The sequence below is a fragment of the Oxyura jamaicensis genome, chromosome 8 (assembly GCF_011077185.1).
Source record: "Oxyura jamaicensis isolate SHBP4307 breed ruddy duck chromosome 8, BPBGC_Ojam_1.0, whole genome shotgun sequence".
In the NCBI taxonomy this organism is placed as follows: domain Eukaryota; kingdom Metazoa; phylum Chordata; class Aves; order Anseriformes; family Anatidae; genus Oxyura; species Oxyura jamaicensis.
In genome coordinates this window covers 22312436-22337258 of record NC_048900.1, presented here as the reverse complement: position 1 = coordinate 22337258, position 24823 = coordinate 22312436, and the positions used below count along the sequence as shown (strand labels likewise).

Below are 24823 nucleotides of genomic sequence, written 5' to 3'. Positions count from 1 at the left end.
GAAAACTACCCAGAGCGTACTTTAAGAAAAAAAGAATCAAGATTCTTTTCTCAGGTGATGGAGATGTATAGCTGAGATCTCTAAAAGCCCCTGAGCCTGAGCCTGCTTACATGAATTGCTAACCAAACCCAAGTCTGAGAAATCACAAACATATGACAATTTTCCTTCCTGCTGCTAGAAACTCTGCCTAATCTCCCAGCAAGTGGTCCCATTTGGCTCGTATTCCAAGCCTGAAAAAGATCCCAGTTTCCTATAGTTTAATATAATTTGTATGTCAATTCTGTAAACAGAGGCATGAAAAGAAACCTCTGGCATGCTAACACCTTTACAAGTGTGCACGCATTTCAGGCAAACCACGGAGAAAGGCACAGAATATGTACTATTTCTGTGCCTTTTACCAGGCTGGTGAGTCCACCCATTCATCCCAGTGTTTAAAGTGAATGTTTATATTGCACAGCAGTCTTCATTTTGTACGAAGACACAGAACAAAATACCAAGAAGTATGTACAAGTCCTTTACGTTACAAATGAGCAAGGAGCAAGGAGCTCCTTTAGTTTCAGCCAACACAAGGTCAAGCCACTTGAGGTGAAGGCATAGGTAATAAGGTAGCAGATTTACTTCAGTTTTTTCTATAGTTACTTTATGCCTCTTTAAACTTGTCTTAGGTGAATTCATTCTTTAAACTTGTCTTAATTAAATTCATTCCAGAAAAAAAATGTTTCAACTGATCTGAAAATAGCTTTTTTAAACCAGCAGCACTTTTGCCTCACAGCACTTTTGCTAGAGCCAGAAAATAGGAATCAATGCTTACAGCTTAATAGAGATTGGTTTATTATCATACTCAGTAAGTTTGCTCAATGAGATTCATCCCACACTTCCACTGTGCCAATCTTCGCAAAAAGGTTTGTAAATACTGACCCCAGAGCATTACCGGACAAACCACTGTTGTGTTTTAAACACAGAAACAAAAGATTTTGTTTATTGAGATTTTGTGCTATTTTCCTTACACACCTAAGTAATTGCAGGGTAGTCAGTGGTGTTAGAGAAGTCAGTGAGATTTGATCAAAGTACAACTATTCGTAATCACCACATCTGCCTCCTGTGATGGTTTATGTCCAGATGCAGAATCCTCCCTGCAGAAGGCACACCTTGCAGGGACATCCAGTCAGGAATCACTATCAAAGAGACAAGCAACAGCTTCTTCCAGTGCTTGTGACCCCACCTGGAAGCTTATATATAAGGCAGGTAGAGCAAGTGGAGTGAACAGCGGCAGGTTAAAAACAGAATCTTTTGAACAAAGAGCAAGGGTCTGGGAATTAGGAGATACGGGTTTTCTTCCAGGGGCTGCAGTAAAATTACTGTGTAACCCAAAGCAAACTGCCGTATCTATAGTCAAAATTAAGCCAGTCAGGCTGAAATATGAAGTGTTGTTCGCAATGTCTCTAATTCAGTGAAATCTGTGATAAAAGCCTAATGAAGCTGGTGTAAAATGAATCTAATAATTAATAACAAATCATTGCAAAATGAGACGGGGGATAGTTGTATTTGATATACAGGAGAGCTGTTGTTTTTCTAATTCAAACCTGTGTTTGTACTTTCCTGTTTATCATGTCCACATTTGCAAGCAATAAAAGGGCATTATGTGCTGGTCATTCCATCTGCTTTTGAGATAAATCTATGTTAGCATTTCAAAGGGTCAAGGAACTCTCCAGGGCAAACAAATTCTGGAGCCCTGATGCCAGATGGTGTGTATATAAAGCGGAAAATGAGAAAAGCAATTTACTCTGTTTCTGTTCCGGGGAGAAGTGTCACCCAGAAGGACAGCAAAAGAGGTGAGAAACTACTGAGGAACTGTACAGGCAATTCCCTTCTTCTGTATCATGTTGTTTTCTTTACATCTGAAAAGTTTAGGTACATACAAGAGCTGTGGTTCTTATTCAGGCAAAACTTCCAAAAAGATACTAAGATATGTAACTAAAAAATTCGGGGTTAAACTAATAACTTGTATGAAGAATTATGCATTAAATTGCGTCGCATGTTCTAGATTTATCTGTATAACTAACTCAATATGTAGTCTTTTAGAGAAATTTTAGTCTTAGACAAAATGGCTTTTATCTTCCATTTTTGACTGAACTCTACAAGAGAGGCAGAAAATAACTGATCAGATTCTTAAGAATAAATTAGCATAGCCTCAATGAAGGTAAGGTGGAATTTATTCACCTCAGGTGCTGACCACCATCTTATAGACCACTGTTAGCTCATTTGTGGCTGTATTAAGTGTTTAATGTCCCAGTGAGCAAAAGAACTGTGCAAGTCTTAGGATTAATCAATCTTTTCTTCAAATCTAGTGAAGCAGTGGAATGTCTCTTGGAAGATAAATTCATCAGTATAAGAAATTTAAAATCATTTTATTAAATGCTGAAAATAATAATATAGTTTTATTAACAGCCTGAACTAATGCTTTTTTTTCATTGACCACAAAATGTCAAAAATATGTAGCAGAAGTTTTTAGACATGAGCAAAGGAAAGGGAGAATGAGTGTCCTAATATTTATATGTGCATCTCTGCAGAGCATATTTTTGTTGTTTGTATGTGTGGCTTTTCTTAAAGGAGACCTTTGACTTTCCCTAGAAATAAAGGACACCAGTGAAGACTTCCCTCCATATAGGAAAAGAACTGAAAAATGATACTGAGGGTTGCTGTCACCATCTTCGCTGTCATAACATCATCTACCTGCCAAAAATATGGATGTCTGGAAGGGGACACCCACAAACTGAAGCCAAGTCCTGAGCCAGATATGCATGACTGCACGCTGTATTCAGAATGTAAGAGTGGAAATGTTTTTGCTGGAGCTAGCCTGGAAGTCCAGCTCTGTACACGCTAATTGTTCTGGCCATTCCTGTAGTTTCTTAAAAACATTTAAGATTCAGTATAAGTTGCATTTGAAAAACCTCCCTCAATGGCATTTTGCTTGCATGCAAATCAAGAATAAGATTCTGGTTCTTAACAAAGTCAGCTGCAAAACTCCCACTGGCTTTATCATCTTTTAAAAAACCTGATGCAGTTTACTTTTTTTATATCTCCATCTGCTTGAAAAACTTTAAAGCAAAGTTGGCCCCCTGTCATTAAGTGTAAAATATATATATATATATTAATTTAAATGTATTTCCCTATTGATTGTACAAGTGAATTAACTGCTGTCCCTATTAAATAATTAAAAACAGCACTCTTTAATTAACTGTAGCAGATTACAATTGTGTGTAGTTTTCCACACCAATTGGAAACAGTTAAATTTCTATCATGAGCAAATTTCATATCATAAGCATGTTTAGTACATTTCTTCAGTTCTCTTTTTCTGTTTGGTAACTTTTAAAACAAGTATCCCTCAGCATATAACATCTGGCAGAATACTAGTAGACTTCATGGGGCTGCCTGAGCACCCCTTTACAAAGCAGTGTTGGTGCCAGTCCCTCTCACTTCTTGTTCACACTGCTGCTTCCAAAACCAAAAATGTAAGAGCCTGGGTGCATCTGGTTAGTACCAAGAGACTTTATCATGTTATGGACCAAAACAATTCATCTTACATTTTTAGTCTTCCAAACATAGCGTTAAAGAAAATCCTTACTGTAAGATCTTTGTTTCATTCCTAACAGCTTCCTGTTGCTATGCAAACTTCACAGAGCAATTGGCTCATTCCCCAGTAATTAAAGTAAACAACAGCTACTGGAACAGATGTGGGCAGCTCAGTAAATCGTAAGTCAGCTTTGATGTTGTCTATGTCCTGGTTCAACAGAGCTGTGCTGTGGCAGCCACACAACGAACGTTAACTCCCTGCAGATGGACTGTCCCTAGGTTGCCCTAGAGAGAATGCCACCCAGTCCCCTTCCCATCACCTCCCCTCTGTATCTGACCAACATCGACCTCTTCTTTTTCTCCTCTCACAAAGCCCATCAATCCCTAAGTACACACTGTTTGTGCAGAGGGATTTATGCCTTTTTATCAATAAAAGGTTATGCTTTTTAAAGTTTGCTTTCAGCATAGAACCAGATCGGGCATTGCAAAGCAGTCATAAACCCAGCAGGTAACAAGCACGCTGCACCTCTGTACCGCTACAACGCAACCGGCACACAGCAGCGAGTGTGAGCCCTTCTCAGCACAGGCCAGGTTCCTCTCCTTGTTGGGAAAGCTGATCAACTAGATGATTAAATCTTCCAAACAAAATTCACAAGGGGACAGAAATAAAAACTTCTGAATACTTAGAATAAAAATTCTTGTAGTCCTGTGGGTTTTGTAACCATGAAGAATGTCTTCATAATTAAGATTTTTAGTACCCTGTTAAATGTTAGAGCTGTGAAACATGGCAAGATACAGAAATGAAAGAATGAAAGTACAAAACAATTAAGCAAAAACAGATGTGCAGAAGTCACAGCTATTGCCTGCCACTCCCAAAAGAGCTGTGTTTTTAAGTAACTTCAGCTGGCTGTGGGAAAATCTAAAGATTAGTGAAACCATTAGACTACGACTTAGAAAAAAATATTGTACTATAGTTTTAAAATATTTTATTATTGCCTTGAATCATCCATGCCAGGAAAACTCAAGGCCTCGAAAGTTTATGGAAAGCGTACACAAATAGGGCTGAAATATGCATGGAAACATTTGTGCAGTCTTTAGTTGGCTGCGGTAATTGCACGGTCAGAGCCTGTACACAATGCCAAAAGAATGAGTTTGGAACCTAGCTACAAACAGGACAAAACGATACTTTTTTATGTTTTTCTCCTAATCTGTAGTATTGTATCCACATCAAAGCAGGACTAGAAAATTGAAGTTATAGCCCTGATGCTGAGAAATGTGTTTATTTGTGGCTTTTCTCACCCACCACAGCTGTGAAGATTTCACAAAGAAAATTGAGTGCTTTTACCGGTGCTCTCCACATGCTGCTCGCTGGATCCATCCCAGCTACACTGCTGCTATCCAGGCTGTTCCACTGTGTAAAAGCTTCTGTGATGACTGGTAGGTTCACCTTGTTATCAAAGCATCTTTATTTAGTTTTAATATGCCTGTGCTATTCAGGTGTCAGAAAGCACAGGTGCATGAAGCACAGACTTCCTGAGCAAGTAGCAATAACATTTTATAGTGCTGCAGCACCTTTATGGCTTTTCACTTGTTTTTCCTGTTTGTTTCTTGTTTGCCATCTCTACCTTTTCTTCTGTTAAGCTACTGCCTCCAAAACAATAACGTCACAGGCTGAATGCAGGATAGAGTCATTTTTTGTCACAGTTTAGTGACTCAGAGACAGCACCACCCTGCTCCCCATGAGGAAGAGTGATGCAGTGGCATCAGAAATGACATGACAGTGTGACGTGAGAGAGCATTCCCCACATGCACAGGCACTAAGAGCAGTGAGGGTCCGTCCACCCCTTGAAATATCTATGTCTGTGAGTTAGCATTTATGCAGTTAGTGTTTTAAGTCTAAATACTTGATCATGAAATGACACGTTTGTGTGTATAAAAATGCACTGCAAAATCATGAAAGCAGCCAGGTCATGTATATTTTAATTTTTAATATATAATTTAATTATATTTAGCTTTTTCTTTCCTTCCATCATCCCTGTCTCTAAAGTCACTTCTAAAGCTTCAATCTCAGAGGAACATGCAGCCAAATAATGCTAATAATAATAACAGTAACGAGCAAGCATAATAGCATTTAATTTTGTTTCCCAAAATAGAGCATCAGGGAATCATGTTACTTTTTGAGTGCAAGACATGTACTGGGACAATGCAGCACGCCTGTCTGTCCTTAGCCTTGGAGTAGGAGCATCATATCCAGGTGGGCTGCTGAGATTTATTCAGTGGTCCGTATCCAGCATGTATCTCTCCCTCCCTCCCTGAGATGTTCCATCATAAATAATGTCATCGTGCCTCATTCAAGTCCCAGCATCACATTCGTGTTGTGCCTACTAACTACAGTAACTTGTCTGTATGGTTAAATTGGTGTGAAGCATGGTACGAATAGCACAGACTGTGATCACACTATGGGATTGTCACTGCTGGTGTCCCTTGAAGGTAGTGAACTGTGAATGTCTGAATCACGTAGGCTGCCCTGAAAATGATGGAAAACTGTTTTCATACTTTAAAAATGTTACCAAAGAGTTCTTGGAAGCACAGAACATACAGAACACATGGTAATATACAGCCACGGTCTCTTTTGTGCAGCTCTGTAGTAAAGCTCATGCAACTTCAATATTATTGATGCATGGATCCATTTTCACTTTCATCTCCTCTCCAAGGGGAAAGTCATGCATGCAACGCAGTATTTTGGTACAATTTGTCTTTAAATATGTCTACATACGCCTTCTGCCAAGGAAGGAAACAAGAAGCATGGCTTGTAGTTGTAATGGAAGATAGTGAGAAGGTCTGGTCTATTTCTCAGCTTCCCTAGAGTTTCCTCTAGTGATGAATTTCATTTCTGTTAGGAAATTCCATGTGCCTCAGTAACAGATGCGTCATGTGCAGTCTTCCTGCCTACATTTCTGGTAACCTTCTAAACTAAATCCAGATTATTGACCTCCTAGAAGATAGAAGACTGACCTTGAATTTGCCTCAGTGCTCAGAATCTTAAACCTCAGAACTAAATATCACTGAAATGTGAATGCATTTGGATATCAAAGCATCAGAGGTGCCATTGGGCTTTAAAGCATACTAACAGGCAAAGTGATAGAACACCAGTATCTAAACCAGATGTATCCTAAGACAATATAAGTAGGATCCACATCAGTAACACACAAAATCATCAAATTATTACATTCAGTGAAAATGTAATGATGAAAGAAAATAGACCCTGTAGGTTTAGTTTGCATCCATTCAAAATCCTTTTCACAATGAACTGGTTTAAGCCAGCCTTAGTATAAATGAGATTTATACCCAAAGTGTACATGGTGGGTGAGTATTACGTCATAAAATCCTCAGTGTCCCCTGGGCATTACCAGAACATCCAGGTAAACAGCATTTTTAACTTTCATTGTTGAAAAGTACGTGTGTATGTGATCGAGAGCTGCTGCACAGGGAAAAGCAGCTAATTTGCCAGAACAGAGAGCCTCCTGGTAAAGAGTAGGCTCTGCTCAAAGTAAATACTGAACAATGATCTATTGCCCTTGCTGGCGTCACAGATGCCTGGCCTGAATCAAAAATGTAAAGATGCCCCATTACTGCGCATGCTGCTTCGTACGCCTGCCTAATGCCAATGTCAAACCCATTCCCTCACCCTGCTTAAGGCCTGAGGCTAGAGAAGAGCTTGGACAGAATTCCTACCCTTTCTGGTGATTTAAAGTACCATTTTTTTTCATGTTCTGTTCATTGGAGTCCCTTTAGCATGCTGTAGCACTGTTAGGGATGTGACCTACTTTCTCTACATGCCGCGAGTGTGCCTGCTGCATACTGTATCTCTTTGTGGCGAGAAATGTGCAGAGGACTCTGAATGAGCAGTGACTTCATTTAAAAGAAATTCATCTGACTGGCTTGAGGCCTTCTTTTTCTTCCTATTGTCTTAGAATTTCTTGCTCCCTCTAGTCCTAAAACTATTGCTTTTAAAAGAGCCTGAGGTACAAGCCATTTTCTGGTCCACCTGTGAAATGGCCCTGTGCCATTTAACAGAGAAACAGCTGATTATAAAGGAAAAAACAAACAAACAAACAAAAACTTTAATATAAAAATATCCTACCCACTGCGCATAGGTTGCTGATATGTTTGGAGAGGATCTTTTAAGTATTTATGTTCATGTTTCTCATGGGTTGTAATTAATGTTTGAAGAAACCACTCATGGATTTTTGGACAGCAGTAATCAGATTTTTCAGAAGTCATGATTTTTCATAAACTTAGCTTCCTAATTACTTCCATAGGGAAAGAAAAACCGATGAAAATAGAGTTATCCCTTGCTACCTACTTATATAACAAACCGCAGAGTCAGGCAATAATCATAATTAGGAAACATCTCATCTGACAATTCTGTAGGTAACAGTGAATAAAAATTCTTTAATAATCATGTTTTATTCAGATTCCCAAGGAAGACAGAGGTATGATATGAATACCCCAGTTCAGTAAAACTCTGAAATTTGAAAAGTACAACTGAATGTGACACTAATTAGAAAGAAGAAAACAAAGGGAAAAAAAAAAAAAAAAAAAAAAAAAAAACAGTTCTGCCCCCCCCCTAAACCCCAAGGGCCGCTCATTCTTTTCCCATACCCTATCCCCATCCATGTGCCAGGAGCACTTTTGAGAGGCCATGAAACATTCCCAGTCAGGGAACCCACGGGGCTGAAAAATACTTAGCTAAATAAAGGAAGGAAACAAAATAAGTAATTAAATAAATAAATAACAGGAAGCCCATGGGAAGGGCACAACTGCTTTCGGTGGAAGTGTTAGTATTAGGCAGCTCATAGTAGATATTGATCTACTTTGCTGAAAAGCAATGGATTTAAGTGCATGAATAAAGTGAAGGACATGCATACGTGGCTTGAAGAATCAAGGGCTAATTGTTGAAGCTGATGCTGGTATGTGGAGAGTTCATAGATGGTGATTAACAAAAAGTTTGCATTGCTGCTCAGAACTCTGGCATGTATTCAAGCAGGTAAAGTGACCAGCACTAGAGAAACAGCTGGCACTGGGGAACTGCCTCTCTCTGTCTTTCTCAGTCAGGCTACCCACATCAGCTAGCAACAAACCAAATATTCTAACAGTCTCTAATTGCAAATCCAGTCATGTCACAACCTGGTAGGATCTGCCTATTGGTATCAGATTATATTAATTTATCAAATTGCAGCCTGTATTTCCAGCAGAGCTCCTAGATCTGGCAGCAGATTCATGGATAAACACATTTGAGCACACAAGTCTCCTGCCCCAGAAACTTCAATGTGAAAATGAGAAGCAGGAATATTTTAATCCTAATGTATGGTTTCTGTGTGCACTGCAAATATACTTAAAGTCACTTCAGCCACCACAGCAATAAAAGCGCTAACAGTTAAGTTCAAATGTGCCTGTACCAGTCTACGCTCTTGTAATTAGCACTTGTACTTGAGCAACACCTGAAGTCCTGGTGCTGGCTGTGACCTAATTTTCCAGGCACTGTGCAGTGAAGGTTCTGCAGATGTACACATCCTCGCCTTTCTGCAACTGTAAATGTACTGCAAGGTCTAGTTCCTGTAATTCTGTGACTATGTGACAACCTCATATGTCACTGTAAAATATAAGGCTGCTGTCCTTGTGATATCAAAGTAGTTTTGGAAACATGACCCTGAAGATTAAAAAAGACAAACGGAAAATACATCCAAAAACATTCGTTACAAATGTTATGTTGAACAACTCTTACTTTTTGAAAGATGTGCTTCATGGTTTTGGCACTCTCAATTACTGGTGTGAATAGTATGCCTGAAGCCATTGAGACTAAATTTAAGTAGACGTTAACTGATCTGCAGGAAGTGATCCTTAGGAAAGGTAAGAGCCAAAAAGCAGAACATAAAAGAAGTGGAAGGAAGGAAGGAAATGATGTAGGATAATGGTAAATCATGAAAACTCTCACCACATAGACCAGCCAGATGCATACATTACTAGTTCCAGGCCACTTACAGGCTTTTCTTTACATGACTGCTTATGACTTAAAATTTAAAATTTTAGAACTTATACCTTACAAGTCTCTTATTTTTCCTCCTGCACTTCTAGTTTAACTTCTTTGAAAATGTTCTTAGTTTATAAGATTTTGTTGTTTCTAGTTTTACCGTCTATCAATGAGCAATCCTCATAGCAATCCTATGCCCAGGAATTATCATTCACCCTTTCCCGTATCAATTCATAAATAGGATCTTTCCCTACTTTCCTCCCAGGTGACAGTTCACTCTTAGAGTACCTGCACTATGCCACGATGCTGACAATGAGCATTCATAAACTCCTTCCCACACACTACTTTCTCACTTGGTAACATCAGCAAACTTACCCAAGCAGAAAAGAGTGTTGCTCCTCAGAATGTGAGCCCTTTACTTACATCTGTGAGTATGAAATGCAGTGGGTGAAGTGTTTATTTTTCATTGGGATTTAGTTCTTCCTGTCCAGTTCAGAGTTTATGTACATGTCAAGCTAAGGTAATGTGCACATTTCTTGCAGAACAGTTGCTGAGATGCACTGTGTGACCATATCATATTGCTAGCATAGCCCCCTAGACTTTTTGAGCTGAATCTCTATTCTACAGTTCCCTTAAAAACAGTCAGGGAAATAACTGTGTCTTCCACAATGATCTCCATGAAGGTTTGAAGCCTGCAAAGATGATTCTACATGTGTTCATAACTGGCTGACCGACTGGGAATGGAATGAAAGTGGAGAAAACCTCTGTAAGAATAAATGTATCCCATACAGTGAGGTAAGAAAACATGGTTGATTGGGGCAGAAGAAAAATGACACCGAGTTATTTTTCTGAATACGTGGGTGTAAAATGAAATATGTAACTTATTTTTACATTAGGAGTTTCAAGCTATACCTACACCATATTTTTCAAATATATACATTTTAAAGAATTTATATTTATGTAGATCTCTCATTAAATATACATACACTTAGTTAATCATCATACATATCACTTGTGATACAAGAATAAATGTTCAAGCAGTGTTTATATGTTAACCACAGTGGGGGTTGGACCATAAAAGATAAATGAACCTTGGTCATACAATAGAAAAAGACATCAAGATGCATTTTATAAGATTCCTTAGATGATGCAGGGCTTTACGTGCCCGTTTTTTTAAACTGGGATGCAAGTTCCCAAATCACTAGGAATTTTTAAGGCTTTTTTTACTTTTTAGACTTCCTTGCCTTTTTCTCTATTTTCCATTCTCATGTTCAAGTCCTTCTCCATACTCCAAATCCCTAAGTCCTTGCATTCTTCTAATTGTCTCCCTTTTATTCTCCATAGACCTGCCGTATCTCTGGTAAGGATTCTCTTTTGTGTCTGCCAGCAGCTAGACAGAGCTAACTTTGTCCTCTTTAACGCTGGAAGTTAATAAGCAGCACAGACAAGCTTTCTGGGAACTCATCCCATCTTTCTGAGAATGTTTGATAGTTAGGATAAATAATTTTATGAAGAAAAATGTATAAAAAGAGAAATTGCAAGACTTACAGGAGCAAAGTTGCCTGGAACCTGATCCACAGACTTTCAAGAGTAAGGAAGGATTTTTTTCAAGTGACTCAAGTAAGTTTAGGATCAGGGCAAGATTATACAGCTCAAAACTGCTACATTTTTTTGAATATTGTTAACAATTGAACTTCACCAAGTATATAAAAACTGTCCAAACTGAAGAAGTGAACAGAACTTAAATGCAGTGCTTAGGGACTGGTAATAAGGCTTGCAGAGATCCCACATTCATTGTTTTGAAATCTGTTCAAGTGCATGTGCTTCCAAAAGTCAGTTCAGTAACTGATATAAGTGGGAAGTCACAGTCCAGTTAGTGCAGGATTGGTGTCTGCCCTGTAGAATTGGCACTAAAAAGTAACAGTGACACTAATCAGCAGGCTCAGGAAGGTGGCCAAAAAACAAATGGGCTGCAGAAAGTTACAGCTTAATTCCCCAGATATGCTAAATCATCTGCAGTTTCAGATGAAGTGAAGGCAAAATGATAATCTCCGGAAATAATCTCCAGTCCCTGTTCAAACTGTCCCTAGTCCAGAGACAGAAGGGTTCATTCAACCTTAAATTCCCTGGTACTTATTTCTTAAAGAAAATATACCATCTGCTGGAAAAAACATGCAGCCAATCCAGAGGTCTTATCACTTGAAGCCAGATGCAGCTCTTCCTAAAATAAGTGGAACCACACCCCACATTGCCCATGTTTTTTACCAAACATAGACTTGCATGGTAAGTAAGAATAAAGATGAAGCTGCTTCAGATCAATTAAAAAAAAAAAAAAAAAACATTTCCCATATGAAAATGAGATGATATACAAACACTGGAGTAACGTGGTTTGCACCCAACTCATGGAAAAGAAAGTTACTGTTATCTGGAAGGCACAAAAGGCTCTTCGATGCCAGAGCACTGTGGACAGACCCTTGCTTTCTTTTGATGCTCTCAGCTCACACGGAGGAGCAATCAGCAGCCCTACATATGACATATGCATGTGGTTGTAAGGACTATTTGGAACAAATGATGAATATTAAGAATGTACAATGGATCGTAGCCAGTTTTAGCCTGGCTAAAGTGAAGCACGTTTTATCATTGCTCTCCCAGTGGAGTGCTTCCCAAGTGTTGTTAATGCACAGACTAGAACACTCTTCAAGAAGCTGAAGAATCAGAAGCCTTTGCAGTAATTTAGGGACATGTTTGTTAAATGGGCTGTGAGCACTGTTTTTTTGCTGCAGCATTCCAGCTATGCTCTGATCTTTACACAGTTAGGAGGAAGGCCAAAATTAAATGACTAATTTAAGTAGAAGAGCATGAATACATGTTACAGAACCTGTGGGAAATGAGAATAGGATGTAGCCATGACTCTTGCATATGGACCTAAGGAAACTCACATGACAGTGTAATATTTTAAGTGTGATTAGGTGAGAGCAGGTAGAAATCCAGAAGCTGGACAGGAACTGGAAGAAAAGGTCTCATGCTGCTTAAAAGCACAGGAATGGCTGGAAAGAAACAGCTCAGATCCAGGTGCCCTAAGAACATGAGAAGAGAACTAGATGCAGCTACCTTTCCATCTCTGACCCTGCATTGTTCCCAGCTGGCAGTACACTAACCAACCTCTGCAGTCCTCCTCCAGTAAATGGAGCATTCACAGAGCAAGCCCTTGCCAGGGCTGGAGTGAACTGAAAAGATGTATTACAGGCTAGAGATTTTGGGGCTTTTTGGAATGGATGCTCCATTATTTGTACAGGATAGATTTCTAAATCAAAAGCAGTGATTATATTTCATCTCATCTGCCTTCCTGCACAGTCCAAGTCAGCATAGTTTTGCACATGGGGAGATGAGGAGACATCTCGTAAGGAGAACTTGCAGAAAATCTGTGGAGCAGAAGCTGCAGGACTACAGATGATCAGTCCCACTTCCATACGATAGATTTAACTGTGTAATATTTAACTGTTTGTTTGCAAACAGAACACCTTCCATGCAGAAGTCTCCTGACAAAGATAGGGCACCTTCTCCTAGATTCACATTGTCAGATCTCTTTACGCACTGCTGCTGCTGATAAACCAGCACACCATCCAGAAATCACAGCACAAAGAGAAATGCTGTCACAATACTGAATCAATGTCATGTGCAAGGACTGCTTGTGCTATCACAGACAAAACATGTCTTCCTGCAGAGAGATCCTGGTGACACGGTCAAGGTGGCAAAGTGAATCAGTGACACAGTCCTGCTGCCTGGTCCCCTGTTTCAGTCATTAACGGTCTCTCTCCTTAACTCCCAAGGCTTGTGCTCCTGCCATCTACATCCTTCCACCCCCATCTTCATTCTTAGCTTTGCTTGGGAAGTATCTAAAGCTTCTTTTAGAAACATAAAAGACTGAACTTCAAAAAACACACGAGAGAAAAGCAGGCAAGATAAAGTATATATCCTGCCTGCTCTGTGCCTGGACATGATAACTCCTAAGCTAATTTTCTTTAGGCAAGCTCAACCTGGGAGGACAGAAGGTTGTCACAATGGGTGCCCGGCAAACAAAAATATCTTTGTTGTATGGCTGCATGGGTCCTGTGATGGAGAGGCCCTACAAAATGATACAGCATCAAGAACAGGATAAACTCACTTGCAGAGAGTGCAAGAAGCTGCAGTTTGCAATTTCTTGAGCCAGAAGGCCCTTTGCACCACTGGATAAAGCACAGGCAGACTGGGGGCCCACAGTTGTATGTCTTCTTTTCATCAAGCAGTTCCTGAGTTATGTCCCTTCTCTCTGTGAGGTTCTGCCTGGTCACGATGTACACTGCAGCAGGCACAGTGTGATCCCACAGAGCTGTGACTCCACTGGGCTGTCTCAAGCCTGTAAATAAAGAGATTCCAGTTTTCAAAACACTCAGTCTGGCACTTTCAGCACTACTCAGAGCCTGAGACATGTCAGAGTGCCCTGACATGCTGCAAGTCACACAGCCTCTTGTACACAGCTTTAGTCTGTCAGCCCCAGAAAGCTAGCTGGGCCAGCAGCCCCACGATGGAAACAAAGGGCTGGCTGTTCATCACATTGCACTTTGCGTAATCACTCACTCTCACAACAGGCAAATCTCTTTTGCCAGTGGTGGGACTGGATAATATTTTAAACTGATGAAGAAGTATGGCACAGAGCATGATAGTGGATGGCTGCAGACTGGTTCTTTATAATGTTGTATCAAATTTTTAAAAGTGATGTTTACCAAATTGATACTAATTGATTTAACTCAATTATTTGTGAAAGTAATTGATGCGTTTCTTACTTGACACACAGATGTATGCAAATGGAACCGACATGTGTCAGAATATGTGGGGGGAATCATTCAAGGTGAGCGAATCCTCCTGCCTCTGCTTGCAAATGAACAAGAAGGACATGATGGCAGTCAAGTATCTCCTCTCTGAAAGCTCAGAGGAAAGCTCCAGTATCAGCAGCAGTGAGGAGCATGCCTGCCAAAAGAAACTCCTGAAGTTTGAGAAAATACAGGGAGAGGAAGGGGAAGAGGCAAGATGAATGTTGGTGGATGCATGTCAGGAGGAGAGAAATCATTGTGGAGGCTGGGCTCAGGGCATCATGCCAACCTGCCTTATCCCTCACTTCCGAGAACACAATAAATCAATGGTTGGTTATATTAATCCTTCTCTGATTTTTTTGCATCTGCATCACAAAGCTCCCAGGCAAGTTAGCGCAGGTGTAATCTTGTGACTTGAACTGGAAGCCTGAAGGTAACATCAAGGGGTTGATTTTCAAAGATGAGAAACACCGGCAGCTCCTGAGGACTTAAGGTGGAACAGTAAAAACCGGAGACCTCTGGAAGGCCGTGCTAGTAATGTACTAAATCTTTAACCCAAACCCTTTGTTAGTGTAGGGACGATCACTCATGTCACAAATTCCTGTGTTCCAAATGCTGCTCAGACAAAGAAGAAGTGCTGAAGGCAGAAATAGATTGTAAGCCTGGACACGGACAACTGAAAATGTATTTATTTTGTATTAAAAAAAAAAAAAATACCACTTGCATAATGGGGGATTGTGATGTATTAGGTAAATCCCTGGATCCATACATGGCCAGTATACAGTTGGTCTGGGCTTTTACCTGAAACAAGAGCGGTACCAAAGTCTCCTACAATATGAATGTGAGCCATAATTTTGAGTGCAGTTAATCCCCTGGAACAACTACAAACAGAATGGTTTCTGACAAACAGAAGTGTCCGGCAGAACCCAATTCAGCTTTTTCCCATCAGTATTTCTGCTTGCCAGCATCACTGCTACCATCAAAGTAAAACTGCGATCTGCACCAGTCCCAGGAGAACTTATCAGGTAAAGATGAATTAAATCCTGCTTTCACTTATGCTTGCATACTTCCTCTGACATCACTGGAGAGCAGACAGGTCCATGCCATTATGTAAAGCCTTTCACTGGGGTATTAACCAGGGCAGTCATGAAAGGATTTAATTCTGAGGGTCAGATTATCACCATGTGAAAACCAGCATCCTCTCAGTGCTTGCTGTGGAGCGAGACACCTTACAACATTTAAGGATCTGGCCCACCGTTGAAACAATAACTTGGCACACCCTGTTGAACTGGGAGGATGTTAAAAATCCATCACACTCTTCACTGGGTTGTTTGTTTACTTTAGTGGTTTCACACAGCTGCAATGGTAACGCTAGACCCATGAGGTCACGCTCTGCTTCTAACCAGCTTCTCAGTATATTTAACAATGGAATAATTCCTACCAGTATTGCATTGTTTTTAGAACGATGCTTTGTCACATCTGTATTTTACGCCTACTCAGTTTGTTAGTTCTACAGTCTAAAAAGTAAGAACAAGAATTTAGCCTTCTGCAAAACTCTGCCAGCCCTTTTTCCCCTTTCACCTCATTCTTTCCTGCCCTTCTTGATTGCAGAGGCACCTGAGTCAGAGCAGAAACTTTCCTTTCTGTTTTGCTGTGCAAAATTAATTCAATAATTAATCATCCCCTTTCACTAGCATAACAACAGCTTCTTCTGTACCACCACTGCCAAAGATTTCCTTTTTATTCTGTTAAATTTAGCACAATTGTCTCTGCCTGCATCTCTGCTCTATTTTTCCCATCCCCCTTTATTCTTTGCTCTAGCTAGCTAAGTCACCCTTGAAACCATTCTCAACAAAGTTCTTCCATGCTTAGATTCAGGATGACCCATGAGACTGGCTATGCATGCTCTTGAACAGCACAGGATCCTACAGCAGCTAAGAGACCAAGACCATTTAGCTCCCTTTCAAAACTTTCCCACTGACTCATGATGTACCTTGAGCAAGACATTTAACTCTTCTGTGACCCTGGTGATTTTGCAGGGCGACTATATTTCCTATAAGCCATCTCTTTTCTAAGCCAAAAAGTCAAGACCTACCCAGTTGTCCCTAACACAGAAACTGTCTCCTGCGCTTTGGTCACTCTGATTCAGATATGTTTTGTTCAAATACAAGTTATCTTCCAGAAAGAGTTTTAGTCTTGATTCAAAACTGCAAACAAATAAGAGTGCCCAATGCACTTGACAATTTGTTTCCTCAGTGTTAAAGATTATTCCTAATTTAATATTTGTTGTGTTTCAGCTTTTTTTTTTGCTAAACCCTTTTGTATTAGAGTTCTTCAATATCCAGCACTGCTTTCCCACTCCGCAGCATATACACTTGACCAAATTGCTTCTCAGTCTTCATTCTGAACAGCTCACTCCATTCAGTTTACTTATCATTACAAGACATTCCCTCTGCCTTCAGATCATTCTTACGTTTCTTCTCTGTACCTGCTCCAGTCATGAATATAGACCCTAAATTGTACACATCAAAACTATACTCCATGGCAGCACTAAGAGTGAGCTACAAAGAGAGAACCACATCCCCGCCTCTCCAAACACTTCCCAAATTGCACAGCCCAAGCCTACAAGAGCATCATTCTGATTATTTGTATGCCTCCAGTGTCTCTGTGTTATGATTTTTTGGCATTATTCTCTTCCAGCTCCCTGATCCCAGAAGTCTGAACAGTGATCCTAACTCTCAGGTGGATTGCTTTGAACTTGGCTATACTACAAAGCCTTTGTGTGAACGGACCAATCTTCCTAAGCCACCATTTGCTCTATCTGCTGTGCACTTTCAGTATCTTACATCTCAGACAATCTCTGTGTCCCTCAGAAATGTTATCAGTGGTAATTTTAGATTTACAAAAAGGTTAGCATAAAGAGAAAAAAATAATACAAACCACTATAAAACAAACTACAAAAATATGCAGTGAAGGTTAACCAGGGAAAAGAAAGATCCAAGCTACTGACGACTGCAGACATCCCCAGCTTATGCTGACTTTATTTGGTGCCTGCTATGCATCACAGCAGAAAAGCACATGCCCTGCTTCCGGACCCACACTAGCCCAGAAAACTGAAACGTCTCTGTATTTAATGACACTACGCTCAACTAAGATCTTTATCAAAATGTCACAATGGAAGATCAAATGCTCAGTGAAACATGTTGTGAAATACGTTTCTACAGTAACCTGTTGGAACAAGTCCTACAAACTTTATCAATAAATTAACTTCCAACATGACAGTGTTGATAACAATAACAACTAGTGCCAATTATTGACTTCTCTGCTACCTGGCCATGCATCAGCTTTTCTACAGTGCTGCTTGGTGTCATGATAACCATAATACAGCTAACTGGGTCACCCTGCTTGTTCCATTTATTTAGTTTTCTTTCCTTAAATATTAGCACAATACAATGAGTCTTCTGAAATTTCACTGAAATGCCAAGAGTTATTACAGATGAGATCTCTCTGGACAAATCCATTAGAGCTCGTTAGTAGAGGTTATCTGAGCCTGCTGCTTAAAAATTATTACTGTTACTTATGATGATGAACCTCATCTTTAACTACTCGGAGACTGGACAGAACTTCATCATCCTTCTGCAATGCAAATATTTAATCCTACATTTATTTCAGTACTAGGCATTATTAACAAAACCTGCCCTCTGCATCTTGTGCCAGTGGAAGGCTTTCTTCATCAATTGTTTTCACGTTCAGTTTAGTTGTGCCAGCCACAATTTCCTGTATTGTCTCTAGAGTCCCCAGTCTATTTTAGAGTTCATAATACTCCATTGATATTGATTGCAATATAGCTTCCCTTTTAAAAAATAATAAGCATCGATAATGATGACATTTTCAACTTCTGTTGCATTTTTCATGTGCAGGTTTCACTAAGAGCATTTTATAAATATTAATTAATCTTCAAAATATACCTGAGAGGAAGATAAGTAGTGAGAAGCAAACTGAGTCACTGAGAGAGAGTCAGTAAGAAACTTATCTGATCACTGCAAGTATTGCAGAACTAGGACTAGCACGTACAAGTTCTAATTCAGAGCCTTATTTCACCCTGCAAATGAAGTTGTGCTTTGTAAGGTATTCCTTGGACTAAAGTTTTTATGTGAACATAATAAAAGAAATTTTATGAAGTAAATATCGCAAAAAAGCTCACAGTAGAACAAGCTATTAAACAAAGTATTTCCATGCAACTTGAATGATAACAAAATTATTAAAAAAATATATATCATTATGAGTTTATTTCAGACAAATAACATCAAAACAGACTAATTTCCTTTGCTGAGATACAACCAGCCTGCTAAAAAATAAAAGAAGGGTGTAGATGAGATACAGCCTTTTAAATGTTTTGATGGCATTTTTAGAACGTTCGATGTGACATCCTGATAAGGAAACAGAGAAAACCAAAGTGCAAACAAAATCAGCATAACAGAGGCACACAACTGGCTACAAATATATTAGAATATTACTGTGAGTATGTTGTCATTACATTCTTTTGCTAGGAATTGCAAAGAATCTGTTCTGATCCTAGTCCATGTTTTTATTCATGTGGACAATGAAGCAGGCATTTTGCAAGCACTTTGCAGGACAAGATTAGAGTAAAAATGACCAGAGAACTAGTCCAAGCCCCCCAAGGTGAAATTCTGTAAAGGAAAATGAAGAATGCTTGCACTGAAGAAAGGCAAATCACAGAAAAATATAATCAGGGAAATAAATGGCAAGGGAACAGCAGAACGGCCAAGGAGCTGGGATGAGTATTAGCCACCTTTACCATTTACAGTTGAAATGTTACACTGTGGAAGTTTTTATCTTTTAAGGCTTCAGTATATGCAGAACCCTGGATGTCCTGACTCACAGAGCAAGCAGATTCAGGACCTGCAGCCATCCTACTAACAGTTACTCACAGAGTTCGTGACATATCTCACATTCCACGGAGGCACTGCTTCTGGAATGACCCCACTACACGCACAGGCCGTGGAACGTGATGGGTATCAGGCAGAGTTTAACTCTATCCATCTTCTCAATGAAATCAGCTCACAAGCTCTGTCAATACAAGTGCAATACTTCCTAGGATAATTACTATATAAAATAAATAAAACTAGTGGAATTTGTGCACATTTTATGGTTATTTTCCTCCCTTTTTTTTCTGTTCAAAAGTTTTGCATAACTGGGATTCTATTTAAAATTTGTCACATGCTCTGGACAGCTCAGAGGTCTGTTGTGTGTTTGCTTTACTTTATTATCCTAGGGAACACGGTGATTTAGACAAGAAGAGTTAAGCAAAGAGTCCAAAAAGCATTAGGATTTGGATTACAATTTGAAACGTGGCCAAACTTTACTAATGGCAAGACTAAAAGTCCTATGTTCCTGAAGATTGACAATTCTCTAGCACAACTCATTTTTCCTTTTGATAAAAAAAAGACTTGCACCTTAGTTAGCAGGTCAGTGTGAAGCTGCAGGACAACTCTAGATAGACAGTGAAAAAAGAAAAAGCCAAGCTATTAAATCAATCATCTACTTCAGGTAAGTGTAAGGACACAGTGAGGATCAGACCCCAATATCAAGCACCTTCCAACACCTCCAAGAAAAGGTTGCAGAGATCCCTTCCTACTAAGATTTAACATTTCAGAGAAATGAGAGGAGGAAACTAAACTCTCCCTGCTGGACAGTTTTGCTTCCCTTTAGCTAATAAAAACATATTTCTTCTGCCTCTGTTTTGATCACCAATTGCTCTCCGAGTTTTAGTATTCTTTTGGCCTCCTTCCTTAGAAATGCAGCTCTCTGTGGAGTTTGCCTTGGTTCCCCTCTCAGACAGCTGTGGTTAATTCAATGCTCAAGCTCTTGAGTTAATTCTCTCATTAGATCACTTTCCTTCTTCATGAAATGATTATTCCCACAGGAGAAATGAGAAAGACTAAAACAATATTGTGCTAGTATCTGACACACTGCATCCAGGATGTTTACTTTAAATCAAGTTGCCTGGAATTGCTCCAGACCGATGGCTTAAACAAGAATCTTCAAACCAGTGGGGAACTAGAGCCACGCATGTTGCACAACACTCCCATTTCACTGGAATTCCTCCAAGCTTCCTGCTAGGTAAGTGTACCCAGAACACAAACCTCTCCACACAAGTAGGTCAGATGACACCATCCTTTCATTGCTAGGGCATACTTTAAGACTGAAAAGTTTTTTAGTTTTTTAGTGTTGTTTTTTTTTTGGGGGGGGGGGGTATTTTGTGTCATACACCAATCACCTTTCTACCCAACACTACTTGCGAAGGTGAATGCTGCAGCACAGGGCTGAAATACTGCCAGTGCTCCTGAAACCACAAGGCATTATCTGTGTGCTACTCACCAGGACTGTCATATTCTCTCAGGAGGCTCTTGCAGCTCGGATGTGCTCTCCAATTCTGCTGTCTGCCGGGTCACTCTGCTGGGCATGGCTGGGCATCAAAGGGCATCGCCCCATCCAACTGGGCTCCAGCACAGCCTGCTACTCTGTACCTGTGGTGCAAAGTGGATGCTCATGAGACTTTCTCAATAACCATTTTAAGAATGCTAAATCTGTCTGGACTGACAGCTGTGATATCAGGCAGTTACTTCAGCGTCACCTTTACCTGAAGCCATGTTACAGTGAGAGTAAGAAAAGCACTTAATTACTAATTCCAAAATAGACAAAAGCATTCACAAAGGCTTCTAAATATAAAAAGGAGAGGAAAGGGAAAGCATGGAGGAGAGGGGAGGTTAGAGGAGGAGAGGGGAGAAATCATTCAGCATGGCACTTCTATGAGCTTTACAATTTCTGTTAACTAATTGTTCAGCTGATAAATGGGCAGAGCCATCACCACCTTGCTGGTCATGTGAAAACTTTGGTTTCATGTAAATAATATATCCTGGGGCTACCTGTGCAGAAAGGCTAGGTTTGAAGGCCCCTCGTGCTCTCCATCTTTGATCAACTCTAGTTCAGCTCTCTACCCTGCACACAGACAAATAATTGTCAGGATTCATTAATTCTCAGAGGAAGAAAGGTAATAGCTCTTGGGCGTGGCCCAAACCTGCCACGAGAGTCTTCTCATATCTGGCTTAAGTCTGGGCAACGCGTTATTTCACTGTAAAGCACAACACCTTTTCCCACGAAGACGGGAAACATCCAGACCCTGAAGGGAAGCTTCTTCAGCCACTAAAGCTTACGTACATCTAAGCAGACAACAGGTTTGTGCAGGTATCTAATTAGAATCTAGTGCCTGTGGCTTATTAGAGGCTTTTGACTGAGAGTAGACAACATGATAACCAGTCCCATTGGGGTGATAAGGGGTTATCCACCACTCTGTCTTTCGAGAAATACCTTGAGAGTAGTCAGGGAACCTCTTCGCTTGTCCATGTTGCATGAAAGTGAACTCCAGGAGCCTCTCCCATCTTACCCTGCCAGAGGCAGCAGACTCATGCAGCAGGTGACTCCACTCCTCCACTAAAAAATCCCACATCAGCAGAGATTGCTGATCTGCATCATCACCCTGTGCCTGCAATGGCATCCAGGGTAAATGTGACACGTGGGCAAGTTTAGTCTTTAACAGAGATAAGGTATTTTAGAAGTGTAAGAAGTGTAGCTTAGTGCACTACAGATATCTCTAGTCCTCATAAACTCTTGGTGGTTCTGTACTTCTGCAACATTGGCTTCCCTGGGAGAAGTTTGAGTTCAAGTTCTCATGAAATGTAAGGAAGTGGAACAAAAATGGTTGTACCTTATGAGGGTTTTGTGACCTGGACACCAAAGCATAAAGTAAGCTTCTTTCCTTTGTAGTGAGGCTGCCCAACACCTCTCATCAGATAGGTCAAGTGTATTAAAATACTGTCAAGTACTTTAAAATACGAGTAGTAGCTACAGTGGGTAACAAAAGAACAGCTGAAAAACAGTAACTGAAAAGGCAGACTGCAACTGGCCATACCACTGAAAGATTACAACAGATGCATTGGCGCAGGGGACAAAGTCCAGATATACTCTGCAGTTTGGTACAGAAAGTTAAGAGTTCATTCCCATTGGAAACGGGGGAGGAATTTGACCTGACAAATTCTGATCGACTTGAGTGGAAAGGGATTCCCTATCACAAAACATCCCACAGGGTTTGTCATACCTGCAAATAGCCAAGGTATGAGTTTCACTTCTCCTCTGCAACAGAAAACTTTAGCAGACAACCCTCATAAGGATCACTTTGGGGATACTGCTTGAATGCTATGTCAAAATGATCCCCAAAGCTATAGGTATCATGGAGAGGCTTTTCACTGGAGGCAGAAAGGCAACATTTCAAATCAATTATCTTTTCTTGTAGGTTTTCTGAGACTAAAAGCTTTCCATCTTTATGGAGTTCGGAAAAAATAATAATAATCTTACCTAACAAAGACCTTCCTGTGACAGAGAACTGCAACACCCACACAAGTAATACCTTTTAGCCACCCATTTTTGCGGCGTGTTCAGAAAGTACCATCCTGTAGAGACAGCACCATCTGCAGGATTTGAGAGAGGGAGCACAGACACCTTACACAGCAGAACACTGCCCCGGCATCTGGAAAGGTTTTTCAGAAAAGCCTTCGGCCAGGGAAATCTGAGCAGCCACAGGACTCTGTGGGATAACGCGAGAAGGACTGCAGTCCTTCCTGGTGCTCTGGCACAGCACAGGTTTTTTGTTTTTGTTTTTGTTTTTAAGAGAAAGCCTGAGTAGCTTGTCTGTCAGATTATTCCCACTGAGGGGTCTTGGTACTGTGATGGCAGCACTTCTGTGCAAGCATGGGCAGTGGTGCACAAAGAGGAGCAGTGAGCATGCCTTTTGTGTCACCTGTCCTATATGTCAGTCAGCACTCAGCTCATTTATTGACAAATATCATGGTAGGAGTCTACTAATTTAAAATTTAAGACATTTTAACTCCACTGCAATAAATTGTCATTCTTTGGTGTGTGTTAATCAAAAGGCTCCTGGTTACACAGTATAATTTTACACTGTCAAATGTACTTTCAGACTTATTCCTGAAAATCTACAGCTTGTTTTAGGAGATGCATAATAGTATAAGGGAGCATTAGCTCCGTCTTGTATGGCTTCTATGTGGTTATAAAAAAATACGCTGAAGCAGTGCCCTCTTCAGGATGTAGAAACATCCAGCCACATTAATATAGTATAGGACAGGCCTTTGGAGCGAAATTAGCAGTCTCAGCAAAGCTATTCTGTGTCTGTAAATTTGGCGCTATGGTGTGAAATCCTAGTACTGGCTAAGTGTCTAACAGCTGACATCAGCCTGCAACTGAGCCACTGGCATTTAGGAGAATTCTAAGCCTTTTACTCACAGGCCACTTCCGATGAATAAAATGTCAGCGCAAAGAGGGGTCTGGTTTCTTTTACCAATTCATCAATGAAAGAAAATTCTCAAAGTATTTATTAGCCGAGCTCCAAATTTATGTTTCCTCATACCAGCACACATCCATCTGCGTGTGCTTGCAAAAAACTTATTTTTCTATCTAGGTCCATATTTTCTGTGAGTATTTTTTAAGGCCAGTTTGAAAGGTAATTTTACCATTCTAACGTCAAGAATGAAATGCTGATGAATGGAGAAACCAACGGTCCCCAGGGAGTATCACAGTTCAGACTCCTTCTAGAAGCACATTTAAAAGTTATTACAATGAAATGCAGAATCATGAGAAAAGCCTGAGGGGCCATGACCATTGTAACTGTAAGCAGACATGTTTTTCTTTCCCATTCTCACAATAAATAGATATGGAAGTGTTCCAAGAGGCTCTCTGATTGCTTTTTGCTTTGGCTGCATGTCACGTTGCTCGAATGGCTGTGGAAAACTCAGGAGGAATGCTTTTGTCTCTGAATCAGTGCTGGCTTTGCCAGACCCACTGACTGTGTGCATGTAACTCGGTTTGTGCTGCTCTTCCCTCAGTCAGTGCCCAGGCACGCAGTGACTCAGTGAATTACAAAAAGATGGAAGTGTGCTGTGCCTCAGGATCAGCTCTGACCCCAGGGACCCATATGGTACTTACTACAGGGCACTGTGATGAAGCATCCATGCCCGTACGAAGAGGAAGGCCCAAACACAGCAGGATGGCACACAGAAAGAAGTGTGCGGACTGGCTGTGCCTTCAGTCAGCGAGCTAAGGACGAGCACTTCCCTGGGCAGGTGCCAGCTGTGGTCTCCCCCCAGCACTGCCATGTTTTTCCCTCACAAGCACACCTTAAACTGGCTGGGAAAGACGAGCCTGAGGTAAGTATGACTGAAGTCAGTGTACATCTGCTGCTCCTCTTCAGCACTACAGGCAGCTCAAACCC

The 24823-nt window shown here is 40.5% G+C and overlaps 1 protein-coding gene and 1 long non-coding RNA gene across 7 annotated transcripts; one reads left to right on the top strand and one right to left on the bottom strand.

Moving 5' to 3' along the window:
- Positions 1–1100: 1100 nt before the first annotated feature.
- LOC118170379 lies at positions 1101–24806 on the bottom strand. 2 transcript variants are annotated; one of them, XR_004752681.1, is made up of 4 exons: positions 22894–24806; positions 21850–21964; positions 20860–21008; positions 1101–1222 (listed from the first exon to the last, which is right to left on the bottom strand). It is a non-coding gene; the product is annotated as an uncharacterized LOC118170379 (long non-coding RNA). The 2 variants fall into 2 exon arrangements; XR_004752682.1 differs by having other exon boundaries at positions 24538–24806.
- Positions 1701–14800, top strand: LOC118170377 (riboflavin-binding protein). Of its 5 annotated transcripts, none has more exons than XM_035332522.1 (6): positions 1701–1832; positions 2614–2825; positions 3654–3753; positions 4882–5010; positions 10291–10402; positions 14442–14800. In XM_035332522.1, the coding sequence occupies exons 2-6, from the start codon at positions 2684–2686 to the stop codon at positions 14676–14678; spliced, it is 720 nt and encodes a 239-aa protein (XP_035188413.1). In that variant the 5' UTR covers positions 1701–1832; positions 2614–2683; the 3' UTR covers positions 14679–14800. The 5 variants fall into 5 exon arrangements, with proteins under 5 accessions (XP_035188413.1, XP_035188411.1, XP_035188415.1 ...); XM_035332520.1 differs by having other exon boundaries at positions 1702–1832; positions 2632–2825; XM_035332524.1 differs by lacking the exon at positions 14442–14800 and adding an exon at positions 12957–14035 and having other exon boundaries at positions 1702–1832; positions 2632–2825.
- Positions 24807–24823: the final 17 nt, after the last annotated feature.

Bases quoted from the DNA above. Each gene is read 5' to 3' on its own strand.
- LOC118170377 (XM_035332522.1), top strand. From the start codon at position 2,684: ATGATACTGAGGGTTGCTGTCACCATCTTCGCTGTCATAACATCATCT. The intron at 2,826-3,653 runs GTAAGAGTGGAA...CATTCCTAACAG, and splicing joins CTGCACGCTGTATTCAGAAT to CTTCCTGTTGCTATGCAAAC. The intron at 10,403-14,441 runs GTAAGAAAACAT...CTTGACACACAG, and splicing joins AATGTATCCCATACAGTGAG to ATGTATGCAAATGGAACCGA.